Consider the following 12,814-nt stretch of genomic DNA (forward strand, 5'->3'; position numbering starts at 1 on the left):
TTTAACTGACTTAGCCTCTCATCAGTTCCTTAAGTAACATTCTTAAGAAAAAAATAAAAAATAAAAGCCCCACCCAGGTTTTATTTAGCCTTTTCTCCTGTGTGTGTGTGTGTGTGTGTGTGTGTGTGTGTGTGTGTGTGTGTGTGTGTGTGTGTGTGTGTGTGTGTGTGTGTGTGTACAAACGTGTCATAGAACACATGTGAGGATCAGAAGACAACCAATGGTAGTCACTTTTCTCCTTCCACCATGGAGCTCCTGAGGCTTAAACCAGGAGGTTGTCGGGCTGGTAAATAGTTTAGCTGCCCAGCCATACTGTTTGCCTGTTTGTAACATTTGTACATCTTAGAGGTTTTGTTGTTGATAATTTCTTTAAGAGAAAGGAACTCTCTAGTCTGTTGCCTAATGAAGCTCAGATTCTTGATCTAAGGTGATTATCCTCCTCAGCCTCCCAGAGTAGATAAGAAAAGGCTTGCCACAATTAATGGCTGGATGATTTTCGAGAACTTTACAGTGACTACCATATTCCTTAGAAGACACTAGATTCTTTGAGGTGAGCCAGTAATCCCCAGAGGTCAGGTATTCTTGAACATTCCTCTGTGGTATGTGTGCACACAGACATCATATGTTTTTTGTACACAAGCTTCAGAAAAATGGTCTCAGGGCCAGAGGAACTACTGTAAAGGCAATGTTTCACTCTCCAGAGGTGATCACCTCTCTTCAGCTTTTTTCTAAATAAAGGGTGTTGTTTTGTTGACGGGAGAGACTTCTTCGATGCAGCTTTGCTTGGAGCAGACTCTTCACTGCTTCAGGTGGCTTCTGCCGGCCTCATGGCAGGACTTCCTCTCATCATGTTCTGTCTTGAAGGAGAGCCCTGAGGTGAGGGTCAGAGAAAAGGGCTTTGGCAGGGGAATGGAAGACATTCTTCTGCACTGAGTCTTGAGTCTGGGCTTACAAGGCTTGCACCTGCTTGCATTAAGAACTCGCAGCCTACACTGACCTTTGTTCATTTTACGGCAGAAGTTTGGAACCCCCACTACCACCACCACAGAACTGAGGCTTCACTTGGGTTTTCTTCAAAGTATTTAATGAAAAGGTGTTAGCTTCAAGTGTGTCTTATAGGAATAAAAGTAGAGCATAGAGGGTTAGAACTGGGCTTGTCTGAAGGTGGAGGGTGAGGGGTTATGCTAGTGGAAAATGTGGTGAGATTTGACAGTTTGGGCCAATTTTAGGTAAGATTACTTTTCTTTTTATAGGAAATTAACCAAAGATGTTTCAGAAAAGATGGCTCAAGTAGAAATGAGATTATCTGACACAGCTTCACAGAGTAATAGCACAGCTGGAGAGCTTGCTGCACTGCAGGCAGAAGCAAAGAGCCTGGAAAAGACTGTGAAAGAACTGGCCGAGCAGCTAGAATTCATCAAAAACTCCGATATTCAGGGTGAGGACTTGTTGTGCAGGAATCTCAAACCAGGATAATAAGTAACCCTCTAAAAATTTTAAATCTTCGCTATTTGAGCCTTTGGCACAAATGGGGCTTAAAGTTCTTGGTTTTCCGATATGGGACCTGGGGACAAGACATAGAGGCTCCATTGAGTCAAAATGTGGTCCATTTCCTAATTTAACTGCCTATTAGACTTAAGAGTACTAAAAATATTAAGTTGTTAATTCTGCAAATCCTTTCACATTTGAGATTACTGCCACTTAAGTAACTTTTGAAAATACTTTACTTATTAATATCCTGGGCTGCATAAGACCCTCCCCAAAAAGCAAAGGCGAAATATGTTAATGACATAATTCTTCATTATACGGCCTCCAATGCCAAAATGCACTGTGCTCTTCATGTCTCTAATAATCATTTGAATGGATCCAGGTAGACAAATGAGCAGAAGCAGTCATCTTGAAGCTGCCCAACACCAGGGTTTGGCCTGTGTGTAGAAACAGCATGTGCATGATGGTTTAGTTTCTTGTCTTCACCCCAGTATTTGGCAGCCTCCATATTTTGACCAGGAACTAATGGGATAGAAGAGATCTTAGAGGGATCTGTTCATTAGAGGGAATCTCTACTTCTAAAGATTTTCTTGAATCCTAAAGCTTTATAGTTAATTCAGGGCCACAAGACATCAAATATGGGCCCTGGTTGGTGAGGAACCTAGGGACGAGGAGATTTATTGTAGGCAATTTCATTTCCTGCCCTAGGTGCCTTGGATAGTGTTACCAAGTATTTCCAGATCTCTCTTGAGGCAGAAAAGAGGGTGAATGCCTCCACCACGGATCCCAATAGCACAGTGGAGCAATCAGCTCTCACCCGAGACAGAGTAGAAGATTTGATGTTGGAGCGAGAGTCCCAGTTCAAGGAAGAGCAAGAGGAACAGGCACGCCTCCTGGACGAGCTGGCCGGCAAACTGCAAAGTCTAGATCTGTCAGCTGCTGCTGAGATGGTGAGGCTTGGGATTTGGTCTCATATTCACTGGTCTCCTAGGAGACAGAGAAAACAAACAAAAAACTTTTGCCTTGTCTTTGATGCTGCATTTGGAAACCTGCAGGGGTGACTCCGGTGTCCAAGGTGCTGGGCTGCAGTGTGGGTTAGCCATGATCAAGTCATGGGGAACAGAGTATGTGAGTCCCAGCCTGCTCCCACCTCTAGCTGTTCCTCTGAGACCACCAAGAGTCAGGACACTCCCCTATTACCTATATCAGCTGAAGGACTTCTTACTGAGACTGGACCCTTTTTATAATGTGGCCTAAAACAAAACAAAAAACCTTGCATGTTTTCCTTTGAACTACAACATCCAAGTGGAAGAATTGAGAATTGTTCAGGGACAGACTTTGCCAAGTTTTTCCATCAGTGTTTGCTAATGTTCCTTTGTTCTAGTAATATTACCTGGTAAAGATTAAAGTCTGAGCTGGCCTAGAAAGTAGATTAATTTCTTAGAAGCTTTTAAAAAGTAACTCTGGAGCCATATGAAATTGAGTAGTGAGTTTAATGAAAATCAGGCAGAAAGCCAAAACAATTTTTTTCTCTAATTTCCTTATTGTTTTTCATGGGAGGGAACCAGAGAGAACACACCAACATTATTTTCTAGTTTTTCTCTGCCAAGACAGGAATCTAAGAATCAGGTGGAAAGCCTGCAAAGAGGACACCCATTTATAAGGCCATGGGTACCCACACCCGCCCACCACCCGCTCCCACACTCCTTCCATGACAAAGCAACAATCTAGCGAGCTGAGGTGCTTCTCATTTACTGGAGATGGTAAAAACTTCTAGTAACCACTCTGTGGTTGTCATAGTCCCTCTTGCCCACATACAGTCTGAAATACTGTACGCTGCCTCCTGTATTGTCATCAATTTTATGGGTGCCTGCAAGGTTAGGTACTCATTATCTCATGATGATTTACTGCACAAATTTCTTACCACGATTTTGTTGATGAAAAGGAAATGAAGGCCTGGCTTCAGCATAACTGACACCTAAGAGTGCACAGCTCTCCACATTTCCACCTGAAATGCTAGTTTTCTTCATCTTTCAAGGTTCCTTCTTTACAAATTCTAATGAGAAAAAATAGTCATTTTTAAATATCTACAAAGTGCAGTGAGGTGCAGCTAAGCTTGCTAGTGGAGTTCTGCTTTGTAACAGAGTACAGGCAGCCTAAGAGCAGGCAATGTAGGCGGAGGAATGGCTCTAGCCTTCCAAATGAATACCTCAGTGCAGGCTTTTCTGGTAACATGCAGCTTGTTTTCTTGTTCTTGTACAAATTCTGTGAGAGACTTCTGAGGGCTCTGTACCACCATTTTCTTGTTAAGAGTCTCCCCCTCTATGTGTCCCTCTGGTACTACTCATCCTTCATAGAGAAGAGCTCAGCCATGCTCATGTTGGTTGAAACAAAGCAGATCTAGTGTGCTGCCAGCCTATTTTTAGAAAACATTCGTAAGGCTCTATAAGTTCGGGTCTTGAGTAGGACTTCATTTTCTTCCGTAGCCCATGGAATACAATTACTAAGTGTTTTATGGGCTATAAACCAGATACATGAATGATCCTTATTTTAGTTATTAACATATATGGGATGATAGTTATTTTAGAATTATTTGGGCCAGAGTTCACAGTATCTCTACTAAACACATTGTATCTTTAAAACAATACTTTCCTGTTGGGGTACTCTTGCAACTACTTCCCATTGCAGTAACCCTGCCTCTTCATTACAGTTTCCATAAAAGTGCCAAATATAACTTCTTTCCTGCACAACCCTTTCCTATCATACGGCAGGCTTAGAATTTGTTTGCATCTGTGTGCCATAACCGTGTGATGATATTTAATCGCATGGTAGAGGAAGGACTGAGAGCTAGATGGGTGGGGTGGTTGAAGGAACATGGAACAGCTACACCCACCTTTGTTCATTCAAGCTGTCTTCCTTCCCATCTGAAATGTTGTAGCACTTTCCTCACTCAGATCCCACCCTTCTGCTTCCCTGTCGACACTAAATCCTCAGCACTGTCCTCTGGCACATCTCATCTTTCTCACGACATCGCATCTTGATGATGAAGTTACAAGTCAAAGTTAGGTGCCACAGCAGACCCTGTTCACCAGAGCGCTTGCTGCTAGGCCTACACGAGTTCCGGGGTGCCTTCCCTCCCACCCCAGTCTAACTCAGTTCTAACTCTCACACGGACACAACTTGATAAAGCAGGTAATGGGCTCAAATGCATTTGGGTAGAAGCCATGGAGATGAGTAAAGTTCAGTGGAAGCAAGCTGGTTAACTCCTGCATCTCTAAACACTTTTTAAGTATCGTTGCTGAGGACCACCTGTGTTCTCTGGCCACCCAGCTGTTCCGTTGCTGACTAACCCTGAACCCCTTTGCCTGACCCTTGGCTTATTGCAGACCTGTGGAACACCTCCAGGGGCTGACTGTTCTGAAAGTGAATGTGGCGGCCCCAACTGCAGAACTGATGAAGGAGAGAAGAAGTGTGGGGGACCTGGCTGTGGTGGTCTGGTCACCGTGGCCCATAGCGCCTGGCAGAAAGCCATGGATTTTGACCGTGATGTTCTAAGTGCCCTAGCTGAAGTGGAACAGCTCTCCAAGATGGTAAGTCATTGCATGGTTTTGTTGTCTATTGGCTTGCAATTGCAGGGAGGGTCTGAAAAGAAGTCAGCTCCATATGCGGACCAAATTCACTGTCCATTGTGAAAGCTGATGTTTCTGTGTGGTCAAAAAGGTGCAAGTGAGGTTCTTATTCAGACTAAGAATTTGCTTTCTCTTCATGGGAATAACATGTATGTCAGGAGAAAGCGGCATAAATTTTAGATTAACAGTAATTTGAGAGAACATTGTTATACCACTCAAAATTGGGCATTGTTCCAAAGTGACATACTCTTCTTAGATCATCAAGTGTTTTAGAGGAGCCAAAATCAGCCTTGAAACATTTCAAATGCTAGCCCTAAGAATATTGAACAGAAATTTCAATGCCTGTGTGTATATTGTGATTTTAGTCTACATAAAAGCACAACACTTTGTTTACAGAAGAATTTGTTTCTGTGCTTGTCAACAATACTTTGCAGACTGTTTGACATTCTGGTCTACTTTAGAGGGAGCAAGATGGTTTCAGAGATGGCTTCTTATTCATGTTTAGGTCTCTGAAGCAAAAGTGAGAGCAGACGAAGCTAAGCAGAACGCTCAGGATGTCCTGTTGAAAACAAATGCTACCAAAGAAAAAGTGGACAAGAGCAATGAGGACCTGAGGAACCTCATCAAGCAGATCAGAGACTTTCTGACTGGTAAGTAGTGTTTGTTTTACTTCTTTGTTTTACTTCTACTTCAGACATTTGTTCCTGCAAGGTTCTGTTTCAGAGGCAAGAATTCCTATCTGCATTTTAGTTAAAGTAACAGAAAATATCCCTCTTAAGAAATATCTTCATTTTGCTGGGCGCTGAAGGCGCACGCATTTAATCCCAGCACTGGGAAGGCAGAGGCAGGCAGATCTCTGTGAGTTTGAGGCCAGCCTGATCTACAGAGCAAGTGCCAGGATAAGCTCCAAAGCTATAGAGAGAAACCCTCTCTCGAAAAACCAAATAAATAATAAAATAAAAAATGAAAGGAAAAAAGACATATCTTCATTTCAAGCAGAACTTGTAGGTACATGCCTGAAATCCCAGTACCTGAAAGGTAGAAGCAGGAAACAGGCATCAGTATCACCCTTGGCTACATAGAAAAACCACAGGAGACCCAGTCTGCCTTAAAAGGGTTGGGGGCATTTTTGTGTATGCATGTATGTATACAGAGGTGCCCATGGAGGCCAGGTCCCCTAGAGCTGGCACTGCGGGCACTTGGAAGCCCCCCAGATGAATGCTGTCTCTGAGCTCAGGTTTTGATGGGCAGTAAGCATTCTGGACACTAAGCCCTCTTCTGTAAACCTCCTTTTCTTGAAATATATGTTGTAAATAACCTTCCTAGGTGTTGTGTAGGCACTGCCATACCTGCTGGGGCTCCCAAGCAATCTACCAAGAACTCAAAACATTTACTCTGAAACTGAATTAGAGCTTTTATCATTAGGACCTTGAAGGAGTTATTTTGGCCATGCCCCCAAGCTTTTGTCATGTATATCCAGAACCTTAATCCAGAAGTTAATGTTTTCTGTAGAGAAATATCTAGAATCTGGTCCAAATTTTAAGTTTTGATTATAGTTCACATGCTATCAACATGGATGTTAATGGGTTGCAAGAAAACTTCTAATTGAATCAGAATTAGTCAAGAAGGGTATTTATGATCCCACATAAAGTAGTGTAACTTCAAGGGTCTGAGACTCATTCAATTTGCCTTTTTTCTTTTGCCATTTTAAGCCTATTAATTTCATTCTTGAGATGGCCCTATTATTACAAGTTGTAGTCTGACATGAAGACACTGGCTGATGGAAGAAGAGGACCCCTTCCTACTCCTTTGCTAGACCCTATTAGGAGGGAAGAAACCTTAGGGCATGCCCTTGCATCTCTGGCCAGAAATTAGCCGTGGCCCATACATACATGCCACGGGACGTGGAGTTCCAGTGTAAAAAGCAAACTTACTGCTCATTTGATCCTCCGCCTGATTTTCAGATAGATATGGGAAGGGGAATAATATCTGTTTAACAGAAAGGAGAAATAATAAACTGCTTTTCAATTTCCCCATTTAAATCCTTTGGGATCCATACTTAAAATAGATCTGACCTATTTAATTAAAGCTTAACAACACATAGGAAACGTCAGGCTGGCTAGAAAGATTGAGTGTTGATTGAGTATTGCCCTCAATCTCTTCTAGAATTTCCTAAGTTTAGATAACAGATAAGAAATGTTTTTTTTCTTTTTAAGAAAAAGTGCAGTCCTGTCAATGCAGACCTAGCTATCCCCAGTCACTGTTAGACCAGGCTAGCCTTGAACCCAGCCCTGCCTCCTAAGGGTTGGGGCAATATCTACCAACCTTGTGTTTAAGGATTTTTGTTGCCTTGCAGGCCCAGCTTTAAATGCTGGATGGCCTCCATCTTCCATAACCTAAAGCCACAGTTAATATATAATAATGCTCTGTCTGCCCATTCTCCCCAGCCTAAAATGTCCTTCAAAATCTGTTTGGTTTCTCATTTTTCATAACCTCTGCAGCCTATGGCACTTCTCCGAATGAGGGCTTGTCTCTGAAATAGGGGTCTTGTAACCTTGAAGTGGTAGATAACATGAGGCTATGTGGCTGAGTGAGCCAGATCTATGATTTTCTGTCGTGGCTTTTAATAGAGGATAGTGCGGATCTGGACAGTATTGAAGCAGTTGCTAACGAAGTACTGAAAATGGAAATGCCTAGCACTCCACAGCAGTTACAGAACCTGACAGAAGACATCCGGGAAAGAGTTGAAACCCTTTCTCAAGTAGAAGTTATTTTGCAGCAGAGTGCTGCTGACATTGCCAGAGCTGAGCTGTTGCTGGAAGAAGCGAAAAGAGCAAGGTATCTGAAGACAAACTGGCAATCTGGGTGGGTGGGTAGGGTGTCATCTGTTGTAATTAGCGTGCTGTAACTAATGAAGTGTCTCTCAGGACGCTATGTGTAGTAATGACAGTTTTTTTTTCTTTTGGGGGGCCCACCACCCAGTTCCCAAATCAATCACACACGGAGGCTTATTCTTAGTTATAAATGTCTGGCCTTAGCTTGGCTTGTTTCTAGCCAGCTTTACTTAACATAAATTATCCTGTCTACCTTTTCCCTTTGGGCTTTCATCTTTCTTACTTCTGTGTATCTTACTTGCACTCTTACTGCATGGCTGGCTGGGTGGCTGGACCCTGACGTCCTCCTCTCCTTGTTCTCTCCTTGTGTTTCTCCTAGTTATACTCTCTGCCTACCAGCCCTGCCTATCCTTGCTTCTGCCTCAATATTGGCCATTCAGAGCTTTATTAGAACCACCAAGTGTTGTAGACAGGCATAGTAACACAGTTTCACAGAGTTAAACAAATGCAGCATAAACAAGTCACACACCTGAAAATAATATTCCCCACAGATACGCTTTCAAAGAAAATGCTATTTTTCATATTAAAAACAGTGTTTGTTCTTCTGCTCAGCAAAAGTGCAACAGATGTTAAAGTCACTGCAGACATGGTGAAGGAAGCATTAGAAGAGGCTGAGAAAGCCCAGATTGCAGCAGAGGCAGCCATCAAACAAGCTGATGATGATATCCAGGGAACCCAAAACCTGCTAACGTCGGTAAGGAGGCGAAGCTGGGCTGTATGGGAGAGACTCACATTAACTGTTACTAGGGACAAGAATTCTTTTAACACTAAAATTATTCCTTTAAATCAATATGAACTATTTCTTAGTGGGAAATGTTGGTATGGAAAAAAAATAGGACTCTGAAGACACTGAGCCACGAAACCCTTTTATTTTTTCCCTCTAAAGTGAGTTTGTCAGAAACTAAGCACCAATGCTTAAGAATTTCAACTATTTATTTTAATTATTTATAATTTTTTCCAAGTTAAGAGGTTGAGAATCTTGGGTTTGATTTGTAAATTGTGGCCTGTTTCTCTACCAGCATTACCATTGATAGATGTTTTGCTTTTCAGTTAATTTTATGAAACATACTAAAGGCCAGGCTGCTTACTCTGGCTGGCTTGTAAAAAGACAGTGTTTGTCCTTCCAATGAGATCAATTATAGATCCTTACCAGCTTTTCCTCTGGAGTAACTCAGTATTTCTAGTGTCTTGTTACTAGCTACCAAGTTAAACACAGAGCTGACAGAAATTTCTAAAAAGATAACTGAAAGGTATCCTTCCACAGTAATTTGGACTTTTCATTGGAAATCCTTCTCACAGTTGCATATTTGTGAATATTCTTTAGCTAAACACATCAGACTGTCTGAAGGTAGTTCCTAACACCAAGAAAAAATTCACACCAATTGTAGCTTAGATCAGCAAATGTTACTAAAAGAATGATGGACACAACAGCAACTGAAGCTGGGCACTTTATCTAAGCCAGCTGTTCTCAACCCACTAATGCTGAAACCCTTTTTAATACAGTCCTCATGGTTGTGGTGACCCCAGACTCATAACTGTAATTGTGCTATGGTTATGTATTGTAAGTAAATACCTGATCTACAGGATATCTGACATGTGACCCCCACCACCACCGCCACTAAGCTGTCTTAACACTGTCAATGCTTCTAGTGTAGTGCAAACTAACACAGCAGCCTCACCTCCCCTTAACTTGTATTAATGGAGTCTGGATGATTAACATTACACCTTTAGATTGAATCTGAAACTGCAGCCTCCGAGGAAAGCCTGAGCAACGCCTCCCAGCGCATCAGCAAGCTTGAGAGGAATGTGGAAGAACTCAAACGTAAAGCTGCCCAGAATTCTGGGGAGGCGGAATATATTGAAAAAGTAGTCTATAGTGTAAAACAGAGTGCAGACGATGTTAAGAAGGTAAGTAACTTTATCGCTAAGTTGATAAATAGGCAACTAATTACTCACTTTGCCTTACTGGACATTATTAAGATAGAAACACCCCAGTGACCTACTTTAAGTCTTTAGAGATACATGCAAAATAATGAATTATGGGACCCCACTGTAAACTTAGGCCCTCAGCTCTCACTTGGGTATGAGTTTAGGGAAATGGAATTAACGGGCCTGGGGTGACAGTCTAAAAGGATGCACACGAGACTGGTATTTCTGTACTGTAGTTCAGAAAGGCCTTTACAACATAGCAGTTAGTTGCACAATTGAGAATAATTTAGAGACAGAATGGGGAAAGCTCAAAAGAGTTCTTTACAGAAAGGGCAATGGGAGTCAAACCTCACTTCTTGCCAGGCTTGTTTTGAATTCCCTTTTACTTTTCAATGGAAGGTACTGGATTTAGCAGATTTCTGTTTTACATACACATTTCATTTCTAAATTTACCTCCAAAGACAACTTTTTGTTTGTTTTGGTTTCTTGTTTTTCGAAACATGGTTTTTCTGTGTAGCCCTGGCTGTCCTGGAACTTGCTCTGTACACCAGGCTGCCCAAAGACAGCTTTTTTAACTTGGGAGTAGAGTCAGGATTGTTTAACTACTATATAACCTAGTTCTGATTCCTTCCTATTAATATATATGTGTGTGTGTGTGTGTGTGTGTGTGATTTTGGAGCTTTTCAGGATTACAGTAATTTTACTGCACCAGAGTTAGGAGGGAGGCAAACCCGAAGAAAAATTAACTTGCCAGTGTCAGACAACTTTTCCCTGTTGTTCCTACTTTATATCTGTAATTCTGAACATACAACCCTCCCAAATAATCTCATGAGCCATTGAAAGAAAAATACTATTGACATTTTTTAAAATTTATTCATCGTGTATACATTGTTTTGCCTGCAGGCCAGAATATAGATGAGTGTGAGCCACCCTGTGGGTGCTGGGAACTGAACTCAGGTCCTCTGGAAGAGCAGCCAGTGCTCTAGAACCTAAGCCACCTCTCCAGCCCCTATTGAAATTTTTTAATGCTCTAGGAATGAATTTCCATAATTACTGTTTGTGCCTATTATTCCAAACCCCGTATTCTCTATTTTTTATTTTTGGTTTTTTTTTTTGTTTTGTTTTTGACAACCTCATTGTGTTGACCAGGCTGGGCTCAATTCAGTTCTTCCTCCTCCTCTGGAGTGCCTGGATTAAAGGTGTGCAACCCCCACCACAGCCAGCCATTCACCTCTTTATGTGTGTGTGCTACAAGCTCAACAAGTTACTCCTAACCCTTTCTGTCCCTTCTGGTTTTCTGATATCCAATGTACTTTTGTATAGCTTGATGGGCTTATTTTCTATAGTAAGCGCTCATCCAAATAAACAAGGTAAGCCCCACAGTAATAGACTTAAAATTCCACAAAAAAAATTTTGCAATGTTTTTAAAACTTAGAGTTGGCTACTTTGGTGACCCTTAATCCAGAATGCTTGCTTGTCAAAAAATGTCTTTGATCTAATGCTCCTGGATTTAATTACTGGCATTACCATTTTCACCTCTTTCTGTCTTTTAACATGGAACTACAGGCTCTAGATGGTGAACTTGATGAAAAGTATAAGAAGGTAGAAAGTTTAATTGCCCAAAAAACTGAAGAGTCAGCAGATGCCAGGAGGAAAGCTGAGTTGCTACAAAATGAAGCAAAAACCCTCTTGGCTCAAGCCAACAGCAAGCTTCAGCTGTTGGAAGGTGGGTCTTCTCTTCCGGTTTATTGTTTTATAATGGTGAAAATCTATTTATTCGCTTAGGCTTAGGTTTTTAGTGTTCTTACATTAACTTATAACCATATTTTTTATCACCACAGCCTTAGAAAGGAAATATGAAGACAATCAAAAATACCTAGAAGATAAAGCTCAAGAATTAGTACGACTGGAAGGAGAGGTCCGCTCGCTCCTTAAGGACATAAGCGAAAAGGTTGCAGTTTACAGCACTTGCTTGTAACCCAGGAAAAGGGCTGTAAGGAGGCTGCAATGACCAAAGTAAACTAACTATGTGTGAGAATTAACTCATTTCCTATTTAATGTTTTTATTCACCCACTTTTGTATGGAGTTAAATAAAATACATTGGTTTTATATAAACATTTACTACAATTCTTGTTCTTTTATTGATTTGGTCTTCATGAATCCTACCAAGAAATACTTTCTGTGTAAAGATGGACTTTTAAAGCACTTTAAGAAGACGTTAATTTCTATTATATATCTTCAAAACTTTACTCCTTTTAAATCCCCCAGTGGAGAATCCTGAGTGGGAGTTAAACAGGAAGGATACAGAGTATCTTATACCACTTTACTGGTTTCTTTGTTGCTCCAACCATTTCTAAACATCAGAAGGAAGAACTCTGGCTTCTAGGTTTTACCACTGATGGGCAGGATTTTGGTGATTTAGGCCAGTGTATGTATGGAAACTATGGTAATGGAGCAAAAGCTACTCACACAACACTCTTAGGTTCTTTATTATGCTTTATGTAACTTCACAATCAACTATTCTAAACAAGTATGTAGTGCATAAAGAAAATCATTAGCTTATAAAAGAGTGGGCTAATCTTAGATCCCCATATCTAGCACAGGTGCAAATAAACCTGGACCTGCATAAAAGTTACGTAAATATCTGTAATTTAAATAAAGCAACTTCCTTCTGGTCTAAGACTGTCCCTTTCATCTAAAATATGAATCCTAGTAAATACCAAAACATACTTTACCATGTGTGGTTCCTCTATTAAACTCATACCACTCCCCATGTCGTTTCTACCAAAAGCCCTTACTTTCATATACTGAATCAGCTCAGTGAATGAATACCTGTAAGGTCCTCGCATAAGACCCCAAACACTAAGAGTTTA

The 12,814-nt window shown here is 41.2% G+C and overlaps 1 protein-coding gene across 5 annotated transcripts in view; it reads left to right on the plus strand.

The window, feature by feature from the left end:
• Lamb1 (laminin subunit beta 1) overlaps positions 1–12,058 on the plus strand; it is a 68,463-nt gene extending 56,405 nt beyond the window's left edge. For all 5 annotated transcript variants that reach the window (XM_027416975.2, XM_027416974.1, XM_027416978.2 and 2 more), the window contains 9 exons: positions 1,254–1,438; positions 2,197–2,438; positions 4,875–5,078; positions 5,623–5,767; positions 7,748–7,955; positions 8,564–8,705; positions 9,743–9,919; positions 11,507–11,666; positions 11,782–12,058. In XM_027416975.2, the coding sequence (XP_027272776.1) occupies positions 1,254–1,438; positions 2,197–2,438; positions 4,875–5,078; positions 5,623–5,767; positions 7,748–7,955; positions 8,564–8,705; positions 9,743–9,919; positions 11,507–11,666; positions 11,782–11,918 (1,600 nt within the window). In that variant the 3' untranslated portion in view covers positions 11,919–12,058. The remainder of the gene's footprint in view (positions 1–1,253; positions 1,439–2,196; positions 2,439–4,874; positions 5,079–5,622; positions 5,768–7,747; positions 7,956–8,563; positions 8,706–9,742; positions 9,920–11,506; positions 11,667–11,781) is intronic.
• The last annotated feature ends 756 nt before the right edge of the window (positions 12,059–12,814 follow it).

Source organism: Cricetulus griseus, chromosome 5 (assembly GCF_003668045.3).
Source record: "Cricetulus griseus strain 17A/GY chromosome 5, alternate assembly CriGri-PICRH-1.0, whole genome shotgun sequence".
Lineage (NCBI taxonomy): Eukaryota > Metazoa > Chordata > Mammalia > Rodentia > Cricetidae > Cricetulus > Cricetulus griseus.